Here is a 22332-nt window from a genome sequence, read left to right as displayed (position 1 = left end):
TCTTAGTATCTACAGGCAAACAGGTCTCATTTTCATGCCTGGTGCTTCTACACTTAATAACCTTATCAGACATGAAATTATTTTGGGGTGTTTAGTTTCAAACAATTTTTGCCCTTGAGGAAAAAAAAAATTGTTTTTGCTCAGAAACTGTCATAAGAATTTATTTGGGCTTTCTTCACATATTAAAATCAAATGTAAAGAGTTGGGTTTTTTGGTACATGTGGTAAATATGATGTGACTTCACAGATTTAGCTGCAAGGGTGTTCAAGAAGCAATTTCATCTCAAAAATGCAGTTACTTGCCACCAGGGGGCAGTGGTGCCTCCACCTAAGCAGCCTCAGATTCGAAGATAGACTTCTGTGAAATGGCAGTAATAATATTCTGTCCATTTCTTAAAAGGACATATATATATTTTTTAAAGATTAGTAAAGATCTTGATTACTACTTATTATTAAAATTATCCTTCAACACTGCATTTTTAGAAAATCTGTCACCCACTACTCTTATTCACCCTTTGTGATTAGACTGCTTCTTTCTGTTTGGAAATCCAGCTTTTTCCACTGAATTTCCAAGTGGCGTTTCCAGTATCTGGGAAGCCCGGCCACTGATACCTTCTTAGGAGTTTTCTTCCATGTTCTGAGTCCTTCAAGCTTTTTGTTCTTTAGGCCACCGTTGTGCAAAGTTCACCTTTGCAATCAAGTCAGAGAGCAGTGTGGCCTGTCTTGTACATCATCATAGTTTTGCCCACCTGTTGCTCTTCTTGAAGTGTCCCCTTCCCTCCTTTTCATCTGCTGGCTTTTGCTCAAGTTCACACTCCTGTCGACATATCACTTTCCCTAAGAATCCTTTTCCTTCTGCTCCCAGCCATTAAATACACCACTCAGCGCTCCTGTAGTGCTCCTGTTACTTCTGTCACACCATTTATCAAAACTAGTGTCATTACTGGTTGACTTGTCTCCTCTGCTCGGGGGGGAAACCCTGGGGTTTTCCTCACAGGGTGCCCAGTGCCTGCCAGTTTGCTGAGACTTAACGTTACATGTTGAACAAGGGACTTCCGCATGGATCAGATCTATAATGTTCCATCTGTTGCATTTCTCAGAAATTTTTTTTCCAAAATAACATAAATCTAAAACCTTGTGAGTATAAAAATGATATAGAAAATCTCTTGGTCATATTTTGTGGTAGTAAGTGGAAGCTATATACTTAAGAATTTCAAGATCTGGTACACATGGATGACTGGAGAAGGTCCCATGAGAAACAGCTAAATGGCTTTCATGATGCCTCTAGATCTTTACTTCTTCAAAAAGGAAAAAAATTCTAAAAAAATATTTCTCAGCTTGTGATCCCGTTTGCTATTACTATATACAAACTGAGAGACTAGCTATGCCCATTAGGTTCACTACCCGCTCCTCTGCCCACCCCATTGATACAGGAGCATGTGCCTTTTTATGTCATTTATGGCTCAACTATGACTCTAATGAATGTCATCCACCCCGAAAGTAATTGAGCAGGTTTGTCTAGGTTCATATTCATGTATTAGTACCATGATAGCCAGATAAATCTGATTATGCTATTTGAAAGGCACTCTTGAAGGAGATCATAAATTCTACATTAACTTAGGTGCTTAGGAAGATCTTAGCCTGAGTTCTCTAGCAATTAAGACAGCATTGTGAAGTTGACTGTATACTCCAAGGGAAAGATTTTCAGTTGGCAAACTCTGAATTGGGCAACTGGGTTCCACTATCCTGGGCTGCTGAGAAATATTATTGGTGATAACTGATAGCCCTTTGAGGATAATAAGGAGTTAATTCATGGGAGGCTTCATATGAGAATTTACATACCCAACAGAAATGAGGGAATGGGGTTATAGGGAAAAGACAGATTGGGGAAAAGAGTTATAGTGAAACCATTCAAATGGTCTGAGAGAGTAAGAGTTATTATCAATAACATAAAAGTGGCAGGAAATGTTGGGTTTCATCTCTTCAGTTCCACATTTTATCTTTTGTGGTAGCCATGGAAGACCCTCTCTTTTATTTTTTTAAAGGAGGGGCAGAGAACAGAGAGAAGTCTATGGTTTCACTCCACTGCCAAGAGTATCAGTGGAATTACAGCATCATTGTGATGAAATTAGGCTTTCTTGGTATGACCTTTAAGTTTTTGTTGGGTGGCTCTTTTCAAGATGGTTTTTCTTTTGACACGAACATTTCAGCAAGGCCCTGGAATCATGAGGACTATGTTAAATGATTCAGCTTACCTTGATTCTGCTCAAAGATGAGTTGACTGGGCCAGCCTACCACTCATGTGTGTGTGTGTCTTCACACGCACTGGTGGATGCCTTCTGAGACCTAGAGCCCGAGAGGACCTGGTACCCCGCAGCCCCGCACAGCATCCACACTCCCGCAGCAGCTGCAGGCACCCTGCCTCGTGCCTCAGTCTGCGGCTTGCCTGAGAACCGGCCCTGCCGTATGTCCTGTTGGCTTCGTCGCTATCACTGGCTTTTTGGATTCTTTCTGTGGCTGGCTTGGTTTTCCTTTTCTTTTCATTCACTGTTTGGTGACGCGCTCATTTAAGTTCTGTTTAAATTTTGTGTGTCTCTCTTTCTCTCTCCCGGCTTGTTCCCTGTCTGTCCACGCTGTTTTGCTGACTGTCTTCGCTGCTCATTCCCTGCTGCCTCTAGTACCCATCAGGTGCAAGCTGCGGACCTGCGGAGAGTGTCTGCCCCCCCAGGCTCCTTCACCATGTGAGTACAAAGCCGTTCTGTTTTTACATTGTGTCTCTCGGCCTCATCTCCTCCTCAGGGCCAGAGGACCCGCATCCTCGTCCTTCACAGGTCTGCTTCTCAGACAAAGAACCACCCTGCCGTGATTGTCCACTTTAGCCCTTCTTTGATTTGAGACGCAGCTGTGAAGTTCTGTGTTCTATTCATCTCAATCTTCTATGAGTTCACAGTTTAAGTTTTTTGATTAGATACTTCAGGGTCCAAAGTTGCACGGGATTGTATAAAATTCCATACCAAGCCTTGGTTTCTATGGGAAGTAAACCCATTAGACCGTTCCATCATCTATGGCTCTGACCTTGAAGAAGCACCCGCTACTCTTGATTCTGTAGATGGACCCCTGAAATTATTGATATGTGTGGAGCTTTGAGTGTACGTACGTGGATCTGTGCATTTTTCTGGGTTGAGCATCCGTAGTGGTAATAAAAGATCAATGACCCAAAGTTGTTAATGAGTTGGCAAAATGCGTTTTATACATAGTAGTTTGTACTTAGCATACTTTATGCTTTTTTCTTCTGGTGAAGAACAGAAAGAAATTATTATTAATTTTTTTAGCACTTCAGGACTTTTTTATGCTGTTGCCTCTGTCTTGAGCTTGCTTCTTTTCTCCATCTTACATATACTTGTATTATGTTTCAGGTGCTGTTAAAGGTGCTTTGCATACATCAACTAACTTACTCCCCAACATCCCTATGCTATAAGTGGTATTACTACCTCCATGTAATATATGAGGGATCTGATGAACAGAGAAGTTAAGTAACTTCAGGAAGGTCACACAGCTAATATGTGGTAGACTAGGATTCATACTTCTTCAGCCTGATTTTAAAATTCATGCTCTTAACAATTTATAATCTGCCATTTTTCATCTATCAATATCCTTTGTATTTCTCAGGGCTCAGTTGAATAATTGCCTTTGCTAAGAACTATACCTTGATTATTGCTGGTAGAACTAGTTATGTCCTCATTGGAATTCACTATGATAATGTTGTACTTATTATAGTTCTCAAGGTATAATCGATTGGTACTAATTATATTAGCTCTATATCTGTGTGTATCCCACACTACACTTAGGTCACTTGAAATCATTTACAGTATCTTCCTATGACTTTTGTATTCCCAGTCGTGATCACAGACCTTAACACAAAGTATTCTGAAACTAGAAAGAATTGTTTGTTGGTTGGTGGAATGAATGAATGAAAGAATGCCTGTCTAAATAGAACTGTGCCAATATCTAACATCCAGGGATGTGCCAATGTGACTCCTAAAGTTCCGTTATTATATAGTTTTACTTCAACTCTAATCTTGTGGAAACATGCTTATTTATTCATCTATTGCAAAACGTTTTTCTAAAAGTATTATTTTGTACTTGCTCTGTGTCAGATGCTATTTTCTGCCTGGTATTTAGAGTTGAGCACAACCTTCATGGAACTCAGTATTGACTGGTCAGACAACAAGAAAATAGCATTTACTTTCTAATTTGGCAGCTGTTACTGGGGTATGTTATTCTACATAAGTCTTGTTCAATAAATTTGAGTCCAGAATGGCTCTCAGTGTTCATTATTTTCAGCACCTTTGTTGATAGAGTTCAAACAATTGAGAATACCAACAGCAGACATGCAGATGATATTTGTCATATTTCTATCACCATTTAAGCGTTGGTTGTGTTTGTTTTCATCATATAGTTTAAATGAGGCTCTTTTCCCCTTTCTTTTCTTTTTCTGGGTGTGTATGCTATAGGAAGGTGAACTGTCCTGTTTTCATAGAGTGTAACAGGACCCCAGATATGGCCACTTAAAACTTGACTATTGATCTAAAGTATTTTATACTTATATATGCTATGTTAATTAGTGCATATTAAAGATTTTATATCTATATAACTGATGACTTATATAATAAGTGTTTATTAGAGTATTGTTTTAAAAATTCCGGTAACTAAACACTGTCAGATAGAGCAAGGAAAGTGGAGAAAAATCCAAACACAATAATGAGCATTGTCTTTATATATTGGGCTGGCCAAAAAGTTGGTTTGGGTTTTTCTGTAAGATGATATTGAAAAACCCAAACTCACTTTTTGGCCAAGCCAATATCATGGCAGAGGTAAACTTAGCTTAGACCCACTCTCATGCTGCCATTTGCAGCAGTGTTTGAGAATCACGTTAACCTTACCTTGGTCCTCACAAAAGTCAGGATGCCAGTTTTGTGAGCTAAACTTTGATTTTTTTTTTTTACTCTTGTATCAGCTATTCTCTGTTCAGAACAACTTTTTTTTACAGATGATCTTTCCTTTGGAAGAAACCTCTTTATGCTGTTTCTAAAGCAAATGTTACTTTCCTAAAGCAACTTGAATTATCTTTTCTCTCTAGCTTTCCAATGACTTTTTTTTAATTAGGGAGGAAGTCATGGTTTTGACAACATAATGCATAAATTGTTAGGAATTGCAGCATACTATTAATGTGTGCCTACATGGGAAATTTCAGCTTTACACAACGAAGAATCTTGAAGTTTTTGTTTTGATCATATATGACCATATATGAGGATAAACTGAACTGAACTGATGAGGGTAAAGCATCTGCCTGCCAATTCAGGAGACACAGGAGATTCAGGTTCAGTCCTTGGGTCACGAAGATCCCCTGGGGGAGGAAAGGGCAACCCACTCCAGTATTCTTGCCTGGAAAATCCCATGGACAGAGGAGCCCAGCGGGCTACATCCATGGTGTTTTAAAGAGTCGGACATGACTGAGTGACAACCACAACAAATCAAAGGTATTTAGTGCCTTCATCCAATAGAACAAAATAAAGTAAATGAATTATTTCACTACAAGTTTGAGGTTCTGTACCTTTTTTTTTTTTACATCAGAGAAAAGCTATAATTCTCAGAGTTGGCTTCAGTTCAGTCGCTCAGTCGTGTCCGACTCTTTACAACCCCATGGACTGCAGCACGCCAGGCTTCCCTCCATCACCAACTCCCAGAGCTTGCTCAAACTCATGTCCATTAAGTCAGTGATGCCATCCAACCATGTCATCCTCTGTTGGCCCCTTCTCCTCCTGCCTTCAGTCTTTCCCAGCATCAGGGTCTTTTCTAATGAGTCAGTTCTCGGCATCAGGTGACCAAAGTATTGAAGCTTCAGCTTCAACATCAGTCCCTCCAATGAATAATAAGGACTGATTTCCTTTCGGGTTGACTGGTTTGATCTCTTTGAAGGCCAAGGGACTCTCAAAAGTCTTCTCCAACACCGCAGTTCAAAAGCATCAATTGTTGGGCACTCAACTTTCCTTATGATCCAACTCTCACATCCATACATGACTACTGGAAAAACCATAGCTTTGACTGGACAGACCTCTGTTAGCAAAATAATGTCTCTGCTTTTTAATATACTGTCTAGGTTGGTCATAGCTTTTCTTCCAAGGAGCAAGCATCTTTTAATTTCATGGCTGCAGTCACTATCTGCAGTGATTCTGGAGCCTGAGAAAATACAGTCTGTCACTGTTTCCATTGTTTTCCTGTTTTCCGTAAAGTGATGGGACCAGATGCCATGATCTTCATTTTTTGAATGTTGAGTTTTAAGCCAGCTTTTTCACTCTCCTCTTTCACCTTCATCAAGGGGCTCTTTAGTTCCTCTTCACTTTCTGCCATGAGGATGGTGTCATCTGCATGTCTGAGGTTATTGATATTTCTCCTGGCAATCTTTATTCTAGCTTGTGCTTCATCCAGCCCAGCATTTCACATGATGTACCCTGCATATAAGTTAAATAAGCAAGGTGACAATATACAGCCTTGATGTACTCCTTTCCCATTTTGGAACCAGTCCATTGTTCCATGTCCTGTTCTAACTATTGCTTCTTGACCTGCATACAGATTTCTCAGGCAGGTCAAGTGGTCTGGTATTCCCATTGCTTGAAGAATTTTCCACAGTTTGTTGTGATCCACACAGTCAAAGGCTTTTTGGCATAGTCAATAAAGCAGAAGTAGATCTTTTATTTTTCTGGAATTCTCTTGCTTTTTCTATGATCCAGTGGATGTTGTCAATCTGATCTCTGGTTCCTCTGCCTTTTCTAAATCCAGCTTGAACATCTAGAAGTTCTTGGTTCATGTACTGTTGAAAGCTAGCTTGAAGAACTTTGAGCATTACTTTGCTAGCATGTGAGATGAGTGCAATTGTGTGGTAGTTTGAGCATTCTTTGGCATTGCCTTTCTTTGGAATTGGAATGAAAACTGACCTTTTCTAGTCCTGTGGCCACTGCTGAGTTTTTCTAATTTGCTGGCATATTGAGTGCAACACTTTCACAGCATCATCTTTTAGGATTTGAAATAGCTCAACTGGAATTCCATCACCTCCACTAGCTTTGTTCATAGTGACGCTTCCTAAGGCCCACTTGACTTCACATTCCAGGATGTCTGGCTCTAGGTGAGTGATCCCACCATTGTGGTTATCTGGGTCATGAAGATCTTTTTAGTATAGTTCTTCTGTGTATTCTTGCTATCTCTTCTTAATATTATATAACTTGTAACCTGGCCATTCTTACTTTCTTTTTTCTTTTTTATTGAGATATAATTGACAGCTAGCATTATATTAGTTTCAAGTGTACCACATAATTATTCAGTGTTTGTTTATATTGTGAAATGATCATCACAATAAGTCTAGTTAATATTGAGTTGTCCAAAAAGTTCATTCAACTTTTTCCGTAAGATGTTACTGTGAAACCCAGTATCTATCATCATATATAGTTACAGTAGTTTTTTCTTATGATGAGAGCTTGTAAGATCTCTTAGCAACTTTAAAATAGACAATACAATGCTTTTAATTCTAGTCACCATGCTGTACATTACATCCCTAGGATTTATTTATTTTATAATGGATGCTTGTACCTTTTGACCCCTTTCACCCCTTTCACCCTTGCCTCCCCAGTGTTGCTCAAAGAATTATTAGAGCAGTCCCTCAATTAATAAATTCATTATAATTAATGCCTTTACAGTAGAATCCCCATTGAAGACTACATACATGCACTATCTCATAAATCATGAATATTCATGTTATGTGGTCATGCCCCAAAAGCCCCCAAAAGTGTGTAACTGTAAAATGAGTCTTTCTGGAACTCTTTCACTTTTAGGAGTTCTTTTCATTAAATTCTGTTTCTCTCTTGCTCTTCCTCTACCAAAATGAAGTAATGTGAACTGGTTATATCTAATTTGTGCATTTTTTATCTTTCAATAATATTATTCAGTGTCTACTTTAGGTGTCAGATACTCTGTGCGATTCTGGAGATAAGAGATTAGAAAGCTAAGCTTACTGCCCTGGAGAAATGGATGCACTGTAGGAATAGACCTACAGTGTTAACACAATTATGACACAATGTGAGAAGCGTCCAAATAGAGATTCTGGTTGTACTTCATGTGAATAACCTTTTATTGAGTATTTACTATATTTGTTTTTATACTTTGATATTTAAAATTAATATAGGGTCAAATTGACTTTTTTGATATATAGTTCCCACTTTTAAGACATGTATCGATCCATATAGCCAGCATCGTAATCAGGCCATGCTGCTGCTGCTAAGTCGCTTCAGCCATGTCTGACTCTATGTGACCCCATAGATGGCAGCCCACCAGGCTCCCCTGTCCCTGGGATTCTCCAGGCAAGAACACTGGAGTAGGTTGCCATTTCCTTCTCCAGTGCATGAAAGTGAAAAGTGAAAGTGAAGTCGTTCAGTCGTGTCGACTCTTAGTGATCCCATGGACTGCAGCCCACTGGACTCCTCTGTCCATGGGAGTTTCCAGGCAAGAGTACTGGAGTGGGGTGCTATCACCTTCTCCGAATCAGGCTATAAAAGGGTTCTATCACTCCAAAAAGCTGCCTGGTAATATATATCCTTTATAATCACACCCTGTAATCCCTGAATCTCTCATCTCAACCTTTGACAACCACTGATTGCTATAGTTTTGTGTTTTGAAAAAGTGAAAGTGTTAGTTGCTTCAGTCATGCCTGACTCTTTGCAACCCCATGGACTGTAGCCCACACCAGGCTCCTCTGTCCGTGGAATTCTCTAGGCAAGAATACTGGAGTGGGTTGCCATTTCCTTCTCCAGGGGATCTTCCTGACCCAGGGATTGAACCTGGTCTCCTGCATTACAGGCAGGTTCTTTACCGTCTGAGCCACCAAAATTGGCAGTCCTAGTTTTGTGTTCTAGAGAATGCCATATAAATGGAATCACACAATATGCAACATTTATAACTGGTTTCTTTGAGTAAACATAACATTTTGATATTTATCAGAGTTGTTGCATATATTAATCATTTGTTCCTTTTTGTTGCTGAATAGTATTCTCTGCATGGATGTTTCCATTTATTTAACTAATAACCTAAAAGGACATCTGGGTTATGTCCAGTTTTGGATTATTCTGAATAGAGCTGCGTTAACATTGATTAACAAGTTTTGTGAAAACTAAGTTTTCATTTTTGCAAGTTAAACACCTGGGAGGGAGTCCTGGTAACTTCATGAGAAATCAACACACTGTTTTCCATTGTGGTTGTACCATTTTGCGCTTCCACCAACTGTGTATGAGAGTTCCTGTTGTCCCCCATCCCTTTCAGCACTGAATAATGTCAATATTTTGAAATTTTAATCGTTTAATACCAGTGTCTTTTCATATGACTGTTTGCCAGCTTTGATATATTCTATAGTGAATCATCCTCTCAAGTCTTTTGCACATTTCTTAAACTGGGCTGTTTGTTTTCTTCCTGTTGAGTAAGATGGTCAAGTATTTTGGATCCAAGCCTTTGTTAGCTATGTGTTTTGCTTAATCATTTCTTCGTTTTAGAAAGCAGTGGAATCCGCTTTCAGACGACAACTTCTGTCCCATCTTCTGAGCATTAGTTGTATTTTCAGAGCCTTTGCAGTGCTGTTCCTGTTTGTCTGGTGTGTGCCCCACCAAGTTGCAGGATGGAATCTGAGTGGAGGTCTTCTCTATAGCTTTAGTTCCCAAAGTCTGTGGTACTATGTTTAGGGCCAGATTCACACATCTGTAGGTGAGAGATGAACCCAAGTTCACGAACGTCCCTGTGGAGTTGTTTTCCCAAGCTCCTCCCTCTCTCCCATCGCCCCCAGTACTTTCCCATTTCCTGGGGCTCCCTTTTCAGATCCTTCAGCCAGAAAGCTAAGGCTTTAGTTACTTCATTCTGCTGCATCCCTCCTGAAACCATGTTCACCTCCAGGACCAGGGAATGAAATGACAGGAAGAGAAAGAGAAGCATGGTGGTTTATCCCACCCTCTTGGGACCACAGCTCCTCTTATCAGAGGGGAAGATTCCCTTTCCTTAAAGTTTTTTTTTTAAGTATAGTTGATTTACAATGTTTGTGTTAATTTCTACTGTACAGCAAAGTGACTTGGTTATCCATAGGTACATTCTTTTTCATACTCATTTCCATTATGGTTTATCCCAGGATGTTGCATATAGTTCCCTGTGCTCTCCAGTAGTACCCTGTTGTTTATCTTCCCCTCTTTATAGTTTTAAGTACCTAAGACCTTTGTCATTGCTGCCATCAGCACAGCAAAGTTGCCTGAGTGCTGAATTGTGAGCAGATGGAGCAGGAATAAAAGAGGAAGATTTTCCCCAATTTCTTTACTCATTCATAGTCCCTTTCCTATCCTCCCATCAGTTCAAGGGCTCTTCTAGAGCTTTCTCTACCTTTGCCTGTTGTCCATTTTAGGTTTTGTACTGCCTGGAGTCCAGATGGGTTGATTAGAGGTCAAAGGAGGAGAGAGCTCACCATTAGTTGGATGGTATTTTAAATTCTGGTCTTCTCCCCGTCATTTATTTTTCGAGTTCTTAAATACCTGTTTTATGCATTCTGTCCAGGTTTTATGGCTGCATTCATTGGGGGAAAAAGAATGGTGGGTGCTTACCTTCCTCTCCGAGAACCAGAACTTCTCTGCTGGGTTTTTTTCCGGCTACTCTGGGTCTTAGTCACTGCACAAGTTGGGGGATCATCTCTGTGTCTTGCAGGATCCTTTGTTTCTGGCTTTCTAGTTGTGGGACTCGAGCTTCAGTAGTTGTGATACGAGGACTTAGTTACACCATGACAAGTGGGATCTTAGTTCCCCCACCAGGGATTGAACCCGCGTGCCCTGAATCCCAAGGCAGACTCCCAACCACTGGACCACCGGGAAAGTCCATCTGCTGTCTTTTAAAGCAGAGAGTTTTCACACTGTATCCTCTTTTTACCTGATACAGTAACTCAGAGGGTGCCATAGCTAAGCTCTGCAGAGAAACCAGTGTGTTTCGAACTGCAACCAACCAATGTTAATTGTAATAGGCAATCTTGCACAACAGTCAAAATTTAAACATAAACAAGATGTTTCCCAATGCTAAGTTGCATGGATTTGCTTGTTATCTTGGGGAATGCAGAGTTAGACACAGGTCCTTGAAAAAAGTATGAATTGTTACCTTTGACCACAACCTGACTATGACTCTGCATTCTAAACTTGCTTCCAATTAAGTGATGGCTTCTTGGTAAAGGATGAAAGCAAATTGATTTTTGTTCTAGGAAGAAAGGGAGTTTTACTAAGAGAAAGAGAAATATCTTTGATGTGTCTATGTTTTTCTTTTGAGTTGAGTTTAATAATTTAATTTTTGAGAAATAACCAAGGGAGAACCAAGAATCTTTAATCTTCATGATTGGAAAAAATATAAATTGGTCACAGGTGGTTTAATATTTGCATACCTCTGGCCAAGGAAGTAAACTAGAAAATTCTTTGAAATGCTTTCTAAAAATTTGGTCATTTTGTCTCCAACTAGTCATATCAAACCTTTTGTTTCAGCATTTTCTTGAATTGTGTAATATGCTATGAAAAGCATATTTATTTTGTTTGTTCAGTACTAGCCCTTTAATTAGAAAATAAGATTCAGTATGCTTTTTCCAAAACCCTTTCTCTTTTCCTTTCTTCTTTCAGTAAACTTCACTTTTCTACACCCTGGACTCTCTCGGGGGGTAGGAAGAGCCTTGTCAACATAGAAATTTACGTGCATGCCTTTGGAAACTATGGGGTTTACCTCTAAAGTAGCCAAGAAGACCCACCAAACATGGTTTTCCTCTGAATGAATTAAGCTTAGTAGTGAACACACTACCTTCATGGAACCTCAGGATGAACAGCAGTCCTGGGCCTGTTAAAGCTTCGGAAGAGGGCTTCGTGCCTGGGGCAGGAATCTGCCTGTATTTTAGTCCATGGATTATTACTTTGGGGTCATAATTTCTGGACCCCAAAACCAACTATGACAGTACTAAAAGGGCCTAGGTATGCACAAAATTGTGAATGTATTTGTTGTTAATGCTTGTGTTATTATTGTATCCCTGTGTGATTATTTCTGAGTAGGAGGTTTACATATCATTTTTAAAATTGACTGTAATTTTTGACTGATTTCAAAGAGCACACGTCTGTAAAGGGGGAAAAAAAATAGCCATTTATAAAATGTCTCCGCTTTAAAAGGCAGCAGAGGAAATTCCCTGTGGTTCAGTGGTTAGGATTCACTGCTCTCACTGCCAGGGCCTCGGGTTCCACCCTTGATCAGGGAAACTAAGATCCTACGTGCCCTGTGGCATGGCCAAAAAAAAAAAAAAAATGGCAGTAGGGAATTTTGGTTCTGAGTAAGGTGGTTAAGCACACACTCCACTCCCCCCCCTTCCCCCCAGTGAATGCAGCTATAAAACCAAAAGGAAAAAAATGAAATTTAAAAGAACAGGAGGGAATTGTTGAATCCACTGATTGAGCAAGTGACATATTTTTCAGTTCTACTTCAGAATCAAATGGCAAAGCATAATTGGCTATTTGCAAAATAGAAATGGACTCACAGACATAGGGACCAAACTTACGGTTATCAAGGGGGAAAAAAGGGATGGAATGAAATTGGGAGATTGGGATTGACATATATACACTACTATAAGGACCTACTGTATTGCACAGAGAACTCTACTCAATGCTCTGTGGCCACTTAAACGGGAAGGAAATCTAAAAAAGAGGGGATATATGTATACATATAGCTGATTCACTTTGCTGAACAACAGAAACTAACACAACATTCTAAAGCAACTGTCTTCCATAAAAGAAAGAGTTAGCTTCAGGCTTTCTGGAAGAGAAAGCTATTTACGCTCTGATCCAAGCAGAGGAAACTGCTAAGCTTCACTGGTCTTTTCTGCTCCCTCCGTTCTCTCGCTGGAGAAGGAAATGGCAACCCACTCCAGTATTCTTGCCCAGAGAATCCTGTGGACAGAGGAGCCTGGTGGGCTGCCGTCTGTGGGGTCACACAGAGTCGGACACGACTGAAGCAACTTAGCAGCAGTAGCAGCTTTCTCTCGCTTCCACCCCCACATCTTCTGAATTCCTAGTGGTTTCACTCCCCACTGTCCACAGTTCCTAGACCTTCAATTATGTCAAACTGTCATGCGTTCCTTTCTTCCTCTGCCAGCCCTCTGCTGGTTTCATAAGACCGATACACCAGAGGAAAGGAGAGCTCCGAGGGATTCACCTCATTCCAATTTCCACACTTGAATCCGGGCTGCACCTCAGCTTGCTGGTTTCTTTCCCCCCTGTGCTTTGCGAGTTTCCACAACAGCTCTGCACCCCACCTGCACTTCTCTTCTCACCCAGGTAGCAGGGGCAGGGGCCTTTAGGGACTTAAAGACCAGGGGGCGGCAGGAACTGACCCAGGTCTCTAACTGCGGGGTCTTCCTCATTCTGTAGATCCAAGCCCCAGAAAGACAGCCTCTGTTTTGAGTGAATATGTGAGCCCTGCTTTTGTCCTTGTGACATTGACCCGATTGTACCCTATAGTAAACTTTTTGCATTTCAGTTTCTCAGATATTAAAAAGAAATGCAGTTGGTCCCTGGGATTCTTATCAGCTCTGAAGTTCTGTCATGTGAAAGTTCAGGGCATGACCCTAGACTCTCTGAAGATCTGCCCCAAAGGGATCTAAGACATGAAGTGAGACATGCCCTGGGAAGGGGACAGGGTCATTCTGTATCCTTAATACCAATCAGGAGGCCAGGCTATATACCACCTGGGTACACTTTCAACTTGCTCTCAGCAAGAACCTGGGTGGATTTTTTCATTTAGCCAGAGAGATAATATGGACCTGATATTTGTGATCAAATCTAACATCCTGATAACTGTATGTGGTAATGATTGCTATCATTCCCACCCCATAGATGAGAAGACTGAGAATAAGAAATGTTGGGAAACTTGCCCAAGATCAGGTGCTATAGGTCATAAAAGATAACATGCAGGGCTGTTTGAGAGTGGCATTTAAGGCACTGAATTGTGCTGTTGATATAACTTCTGGTCATTTGCTTGTGTGTGTGTATTTTTATATATGTAACTTCTGAGTTTTAATCAAATCATACTATGTAAACTCCCCCTTTTAAGAAAACCTCAGAGATAACACGTTAGAATTCAATTTTGAGTGTTTCGAATGTGTGAATCTCTAGGATTGCAGGTTTGAAGTTTGTGTTATTATATGAAAAATGTCAGAATGACAAACCCCAGTTAAAAATAAATTCTCACACAGCTAAAGAAGGTGGAGAGTCTTTTAGGCTTGTTTGTAATGGTGTTGGGTCTGTGAAAGAGACTTGTAGGGGCGGGTCCTGCTCACATCCTCAGGGGACGGATGGTGCCTGTGTTCTTAGCAAAGGTGATCGTGGCTCCAGCATCTGCTGTGATTACGTAAAGGGGTATTAAGACTTCCTCAACATTTAAAGTTATATCTCATTGCTTTTAAAATTTACAGATGAATTATTCATGGCTGCGTAGGTGTAGAAACAGTCTTGCAAGTCAGCACTTCTTGTATAATAAAAGGTCACTTCAAAAGAATAAAAACAGCAACAACAAAAAATGTGAAGCTTGATACTTAACTCAGGTGTTTGTACAAGGGGCAGGCCATGGGGCCCAGTGAGCTTCAAGATAAAGAGGAAGGTTTTCAGTCCTGTCTGACTCTTTGCGATCCCATGGACTGTAGCCCACCAGGCTCCTCTGTCCATGGGACTTTCCAGGAAAGGATACTGGAGCATATTCCATTCCCTACTCCAGGGGATCTTCCCAACCCAGGGATCGAACTGGTGTCTCCTGCCTTGTCGGATGAATTCTTTACCACTGAGCCACCTGGGAAGCCCACAGGAAGGTTTGGGTACAGTCTGTTGGGCAGGAAAATTCATGAATTGTGTTTGTTTAATCAAAGTAATTTTAGAAAATTAAAAATGAAAAAGCCTGAGGTTAGAGGTAACATTAGTCCAATAAACACAGCAACAACTTTTTAAAGATTAGTCCACATACTCTGAGGAAAAGAAGCAGAAATTAAGGTCTGATCATCTCAACAGTGACATTAAGCCAGGAAATATTTCCAAGTCATGTTGGAATTTGGAAAGTGAATAATTAGACTTCTCTCATTCTTCTATTATGTATTGTTTTATCAGCCATAATTTTAGGATTAAAACAAAGTGTGTTATTTTTCCTAGTGCATCTTTTCAATAGGCATCTGTATTACTTTGCTAGGGCTGCCATAACAGAATGCCCAGACACAGAGGCTTAAACAGAAATTTATTTCCTTGTCGACCTGGAAGCTGGAAGTGTGACATCGAGATGCTGGAAAGACTACTTGCTTCTGAGGCCTCTCTTTGGCTTATAGATAGCCATCTTCTCCCTGGATCTTCACACTGTGTCTCCTCCCTTTCTGCCCATCTCCTAATCTCTTCTCATAAGGACACCAGTCAGATTGAATTAGGTTTCACTCATATGACCTCATTTTAACTCAGTTCATCTTTAAAGACTTTATCTTCAAATACAGTCACTTTTTTCAGTAGTAGGGTTAGGACTTCAATGTGTGATTTTGGGGGTACACAATCTAGCCCGTAACAACACTGTACTAGAAAAATTTGAATAAATTTTAGGGTTTTTTTTTTTGTCACCAACTACATGAAGGCTGAACTTTGTGTATTTTACATATATTGATCATTTAATTCTTTAAAATCATTTTTTTTGTTATTAAACTGTCTAAGAGGCTAAAGGATGTTGCTGATTTATTTATAGCATATTCTAAGTATTAATTAACTGGGATTTTCCAGGCAAGAGTACTAGAGTGGGTTGCCATTCCCTTCTCCAAGGATATTCCCATCCCAGGAATCGAACCTGGGTCTGCAGCATTGCAAGCAGTTTCTTTACCATCTGAGCCACCAGGGAAGCTTCCCATATGATAAGGCCAGTGACCTCTCCAGGCCAAAATTTATTTTTTGTAAATTAAAATGGCTTACAGTATGAACTAAGATTCCCACAAGCCACGAAGCACCCTCCCCTAAAATAAGGTTTTTGAAGAGCTTCTGGCGTAATTTTTAAAAGTGGAGAAACACCCATTGAAATTTAGCACACCCGTGATTTCTCCCAATATCCCCAGCATTTGGGGCTTTCTAGATGGCACAGTATCTGCCTGCAATTCGGGAGACCTAGCTTTGATCCCTGGGTTGGGAAGATCCCCTGGAGAAGGGAAAGGCTACCCACTCTAGTATTCTGGCCTGGAGAATTCCATGGACTGTATAGTCCATGGGCTTGCAAAGAGTCAGACACGACTGAGTGACTTTCACTTTCAGATGGCACGGTGGTGAAGAATTTGCCTGCCAATACAGAAGATGCAGTTTCAGGGAAGATCCCCTGGAGAAGCTGAAATAGCAACCCACTCCACTATTCTTGCCTGGAAAATCCCATAGACAGAGGAGCCTGGTGCTCTACAGTCCACAGGGTTGCAAAGAATCAGACATGACTGAGCACAGCACAATATGAACTTTAAATTTTTGCTCAGATCTGAATTCCTAAGGCATTATTATAATAAAAATAAGGTTAAATACTTTTAGAAAATAATTATATCTTTAGATATACCATTACAACTGTGAAGTTAGTCATAGAATTGCTGAATTCAGAGGAAAAAAAGAAACATCTCAGTTTTTACTCCAGTACTGCAGTGATAACTATATTATATTCTGCCATGGAGTATGAAGAACATATCAATAACAAAGAAATCTGGATGTTTGTTTTGAGTGTTGCAAGAGGGTATTCATTTCAGATTGCTTTGCTGAGGTGGTAATGAAATGCAATAGGCATTTCATTTGTGAGAGTTTCAGTTAAATTATACCAATGCAATCAAAGTTTTCTCATCTGTCATAATACCCTGAAATGCTTATATAAAATGAAAGGAGAGTATATTTTAAAAGACATAAAAAGAAAATACATCTTGATGCTAGATTTAATTAATCCCCAGAACTTAACCATCACATTTTGTGTCAGAAAATGGAATTCTAAAAAGAATTCAGCATGTTGCAAAATTTGCAGCTAAATTATTTGATTAAAATGAACGTGGAGTTAGAAGAATTACAAATGGAACAAAAAGGCCAAAACTTTCAGCTTTATATTACAGAAAATTATAATTATTTTATTTTTTTTAATTAATCATTTAGTCTCTACTGCTTTCAAGTGACTTCTGGCCTCTTACTGGGGCATAAATAAGTCTTTGGTCAGATGGTGTTTTGTTACCTAGGCAAAGTAAAACAATGACACATTTCCTTGAAGAAAGGTTCTTGGTTTATGACTATGTTAGGATACTGCCTTTAGTAAAGGCTTGATCTATTGGGTTGGTCAAAAAGTTCATTTGGGTTTTTCCATGACATCTTACAGAAAAGTTCAAATGAACTTTTTGGCCAAAAAGCTGGCCCACCTGGTACTTTAATGTCATAAGAGAGAGGACAGAATAAACTGAACCAGAAAAAGTATCCCAATTATTTCTTAACAGAAACCTTTCCCCCTGTCTTTTCTTATTCTATTTTAGTACTGGTAGCAGTTATTTTCATGTTCATCATCATCATACAAGTAATTTGTCTACACACTAAAAGTTTATCTCAAGGAACTTTTTTCTCCCCAAGTTTACTGTCAAACTTTACAAAAATTATCTTTATTGATGAGTAATTGTGGTAGTCACAGAATTGTTCTATGACCTTTTCAAGTTCTGTTCTAGCAATATGTCTTTAGTCCGTCTGTTCTTATGCCATCAGGAAGAATGATTCCAAGAAAAAAATTTCCTTAGTCGTTGGATCAGAAATTAGAGAAAGGTGGTGAAAAGTTTCCCCCTAGTTGGCTGAATTTACTGGGCTGGAGAGTCGGATTTTAAAGATTTTCCGATTTGTTCTTCTTGGATTTCTGACGAGGACTTACAAGGGAGCGGGGACCCATCTGTGTCACAAGTGGAGGGCTTAGCTTTCCGCCAGCTGTAAGTTGATGAATAGGAGGGTTATGAGGCCATGTCTCTCTCCCGAGCCCAGTGCAGCCCCGCTGAGTGAGTATTCCAGACTTTGGGAAGCCATAGTTGACCTGGGGGAAAAATGAGTCAAAACGTAGCACAGTGAAATACTACCTATTAAGAAAAAAAAAAAAGACTTTGCAAACATCCTTTCTCTGATATCCAGATTTTAAGAAAATGTATGTCATGGATGTTTTCTATAGAAGGCTAAAACCATTTAAGGAAGCGTTTCTTAGGCAATGCCGTTTATTGTAAGGCCAGTACTTTTTATTTTCTTGATATGAAACAAAGCATGGAATCCTCTCCTTACTGAGCCTGTTTCCTAGGGATTCAGAGCTCCTTCCACACAGTTTGCATGATAACTTTTCAATAAGAACACATCTTGTAATTCATGCAGCCAACCCTTTCTCTGTACCACAGTAGATGGTTATGTTTATTTTCACTACGTTTTTGCTTTATGCACTTTTGGCCATTGCTTTTTTTTTCTTATAAATAGTTTTAAATTCTTGGTTTTTTTCTATAGTTTATAGGTGAATTAAATGTTAAATATTAAATATAAAATATTTAAATTATAAATATGCTAGGATTTTTTCTTTTAGGTAAAAAGTTGTTTTGATGTTACACAGACACCCACTCAGATACCTCCACATGAATCATCAGAGTGCTTAGTTACTAGAGGATGACCAAATATGTTAGGTTTTAAGCCTACTTTCTGTGTCTTTCAGGATATTTGTGAAAGGCTAGAAACGTTTTCTTCTGTGAAATGATACCTTTTGAACTACTCAACTTCCATTCCTTCCTCCACACTCTTTTCTAGGAAAGAAAGTCTGCTTTCTCATCAGTTGCAAATAAAAGCAGGATATTAACAACAGTTAGTGATTACAAACCCAAGGGAAGATTTTTGCCATTTAAATAGCAAATACGTATAAGGGTTTTTCTTTGTTTGCTATATCAACATTGAAACCCGACGTAAAAAAAAAAAAATTCTTCCTGTTTGAGCACATGAGATCTGAAGCCATTTAAATGACTTGGGAGTAACATTATCTTAGTATGTCTCAATCTCATTGGTTCAAGCCCAGTGATTCCTTACTTCATTGGAGATAGTGATTATTGGTCCTCTACAATCAGAACAGCAAAATAAGTCTCTATGCTTTTGAAGGCTAGGGTACTCAGAGTAGCTCAGATTCATGTTTTATGATAGAATCTTTAGTCACTTTTAAATATAAGACCTTCATTACATGGAATTATTTCATAAAGTGTAAATGCTTTTGGCTGGGCGTGATGAGATGGCTTGAGTTCTTTACTTCCTGTTACCAGCTATTCTTCATCCTGGCCATTTGAATTTATAGAGTTCTACAGAAATGTATGTTCCCTCTCTCTCTGATTTCAATCCCTCTTTTTAAAAAATTAATTTATTTATTTTAATTGGAGGCTAATATTGTAGTGTTTTTTGCCATACGTTGACATGAATCAGCCATGGGTGTACATGTGTTCCCCATCCTAAACCCCTCTTTATTTCCTGTGGTATTTGTTTTCTTTGCCTTTCATCATGATAGATTTCTCCTCTTCATATATTCCCATATTTTTAAGCATAAAATAGTATAAAAAGAGTATAGGTGAGAACTTAAGTTCTAAAACTCCTAAAAGACTTTTTTCCCCCAAAGGTTGTCATCGCTAGTTGCCAGTTCAGCAAATATCAGGGAAGGAGATTCCACTTTCATACTTTTTACCTCTGTAGATGGTGTCTTATCACAAGTAGAAATTCTCCACTGGTATTAACCAGAGGCAGCCAGAGAATCAACTCCATGCATGAGGAGAGCGCAGCAATGATGAGAAACGTGAGCACTGCAATTATTTCCTGTTTGTTGGATGTAGTAATGGGAACTGATTTTTCTTTTGAACCAAATTCTGTTGAGTGGTCCCCTTCTGGACAACGATGCATCATATGCATCACACATGATTCAGTGGAATGAATAACATAGTCTATTAACTGTGAAAAATCTTGTTTCTCATTGCAAAATTAGCGAGTCTAGATGAGAAGCAGTAACTTAGGTGTTGAAAGCCTCATATTTAATACACACTGTGGGAGATGTAAAGTTAGATATATAGAGAGAGCTGGATATTCTGTTCTTTTTTATTGAGATTTACAGTATTATATTCATTTCAGGTATACAATGTGGTGATGCAGAATTTTTATAGATTTTTTTTCCATCTGTAGTTAGTATAAATTATTGGCTGTATTCCCTATGCTCTGCAGTATATCCTTTTAGCTTATTTATTTTCTACAGAGTATAAGGGAAGGTAACAAAACCATCATATTGTGATCACATTGACATTTCACACTAAATGCTGCGTGTGCAGTGTGATAAGGGCGTGAATGGGTTCAAGAGCATAGGTAGTCTAGTCGCAGGATGATAGCAGCCTGGTCTTGGTCTGTGAGGGTTTCAGTGGAGGGGTAGAGAGCTCAGCTGGTAAAGAATCTGCCTGTACTGCAGGAGACCCTGGTTCAATTCCTGGGTTGGGAAGTTCCCCTGGAGAAGGGACAGGCTACCCAGTCCAGTATTCTTGAGTTTCCCTGGTGGCTTAGCTGGTAAAGAATCCACCTGCAATGTGGGAGACCTGGGTTCTATCCCTGGGTTGGGAAAATTCCCTGGAGAAGGGAAAGGCTACCCACTCCAGTATTCTGGCCTGGAGAATTCCATGGACTGTATAGTTCATCGAGTCACAAAGAGTTGGACACGACTGAATAACTTTCACTTTCAGAGAGCTCAGCTGGTAAAGAATCCACCTGCAATGCAGGAGACCTGGGTTCAATCCCTGTGTTGGGAAGATCCGCTGGAGGAGGCATGGCAACCCACTCCAGTATTCTTGCCTGGAGAATCCCCATGGACAGAGGAGCCTGGTGGGCTACAGTCTATGGGGTCAAAAAGAGTCTGACACGACGGTGACTAAGCACAGCCCAGAGAAGCAAAGGAGGCTTCCCAGGTGGCGTTAGTGGTAAAGAATCTGCTTGCAAATGCAGGAAGCACAAGAGATGTGGCTTCCATCCCTTGGTCGGGAAAATCCCCTGGAGTAAGAAGTGGCAACCCACTCCAGTATTCTTGCTTGAAAAATTCCATGGACAGAGGAGTCTGGAGGACTACAGTCCATGGGGTTGCAAAGAGCTGGACACAGCTGAGCGCGTGTACACACAAACACACGCACACACGGAGAAGCATATGTATTTGGAAGACATTTAGAGGAGGAAGAAGGAGCAGGCAGAAATTTACTTGGGAAACCAGGAGAGTTTTTTCGATTGAAATCCAAGAGCAAAGAGCTTCAAGGAGCAGAGAGTTAACCACAGAGTGAAATGCTGCTGAAGGGAGAATTAGGGTGAGAGGTTAGAAGGGAATTTAAAATGCATGAATAAAGGGAAAAGAGAAAGTGAGGAGACTGTGTGATCTTATGGAAAGGAGAGTTTGAGCATTTATGACTTAAAAAATAAATCTGTGTCTCTGGTACCCAGAAGTTGTAACATTAAGTTTATGTACAGTGGTTCCACCATGTCAATGTATGGCAAAACCAATACAATATTGTAAAGTTAAAAAATAGATAAAAAAAAAAAAAATCTCAGCATTAGATGACTGAGTCCTCATTAGAGTCCTTAGCATCTGTGGCAATCACTGTCTCAAAAGCAAATGGTGGTGAGGAGAATCTGAAATACTGATCAAAGCTGTTGGCCTGTTTCTTTTTCCTTTCAGCAGAAATGATGAAACTGCTGTACTGGTCTAGATGCTTTGCAATGCCACGGACTAAAACCACTACTAGTTTGTTTTCTTCTCTTTAAAATGCCAGGAACCTAATAGTGCTAATTTTACTCTATTGCATGTTCACTGATTACAATTTCAGAAGCTTAGAAATGTGTTACAGTTTCAGTGGAAGCATGAAAATATGCATTTGAAGATATCAACAAAATTTTAAAATGAAGTTTTGCTTCAACCAGTGGCATAAAAGTGCTTTGATCTTTGGTACTTGTAGCCTATTTGTAATGGATTAGCCATGAAGGCAGCACACGTTTCTTTGATATGTGTCTAGCTTTCATGCTTAAAGTTTACATATCTTTGCCATTAGTGCCAGTGGCTGATTACCTCAGTGACTTAACATCCAATTGACTTAACATCCAATTCTGACGCAAATAGTATAAGAAAGGTCAATAAACAGAAACATGGAGAGAGAGGTTTATATTCTTTAGGA

The 22332-nt window shown here is 39.6% G+C and overlaps 1 protein-coding gene across 3 annotated transcripts in view; it reads left to right on the top strand.

The window, feature by feature from the left end:
• DGKI (diacylglycerol kinase iota) overlaps window positions 1–22332 on the top strand; it is a 486267-nt gene that overhangs the window by 323665 nt on the left and 140270 nt on the right. For 2 of the 3 annotated variants that reach the window (XM_081533024.1, XM_081533023.1), the window contains exon 21: window positions 2678–2740. The exons of the other annotated variant lie outside the window; for it this stretch is intronic. In XM_081533024.1, coding sequence (XP_081389150.1) covers window positions 2678–2740 — 63 coding nt within the window. The remainder of the gene's footprint in view (window positions 1–2677; window positions 2741–22332) is intronic. 3 annotated transcript variants of the gene reach the window in all.

This window comes from Giraffa tippelskirchi, chromosome 10, assembly GCF_054371585.1.
Source record: "Giraffa tippelskirchi isolate mGirTip1 chromosome 10, T2T-mGirTip1v1.2.pri, whole genome shotgun sequence".
Lineage (NCBI taxonomy): Eukaryota > Metazoa > Chordata > Mammalia > Artiodactyla > Giraffidae > Giraffa > Giraffa tippelskirchi.
The sequence above is the reverse complement of the archived record's forward strand: the minus strand, read 5'-3'. Positions and strand labels throughout refer to the sequence as shown.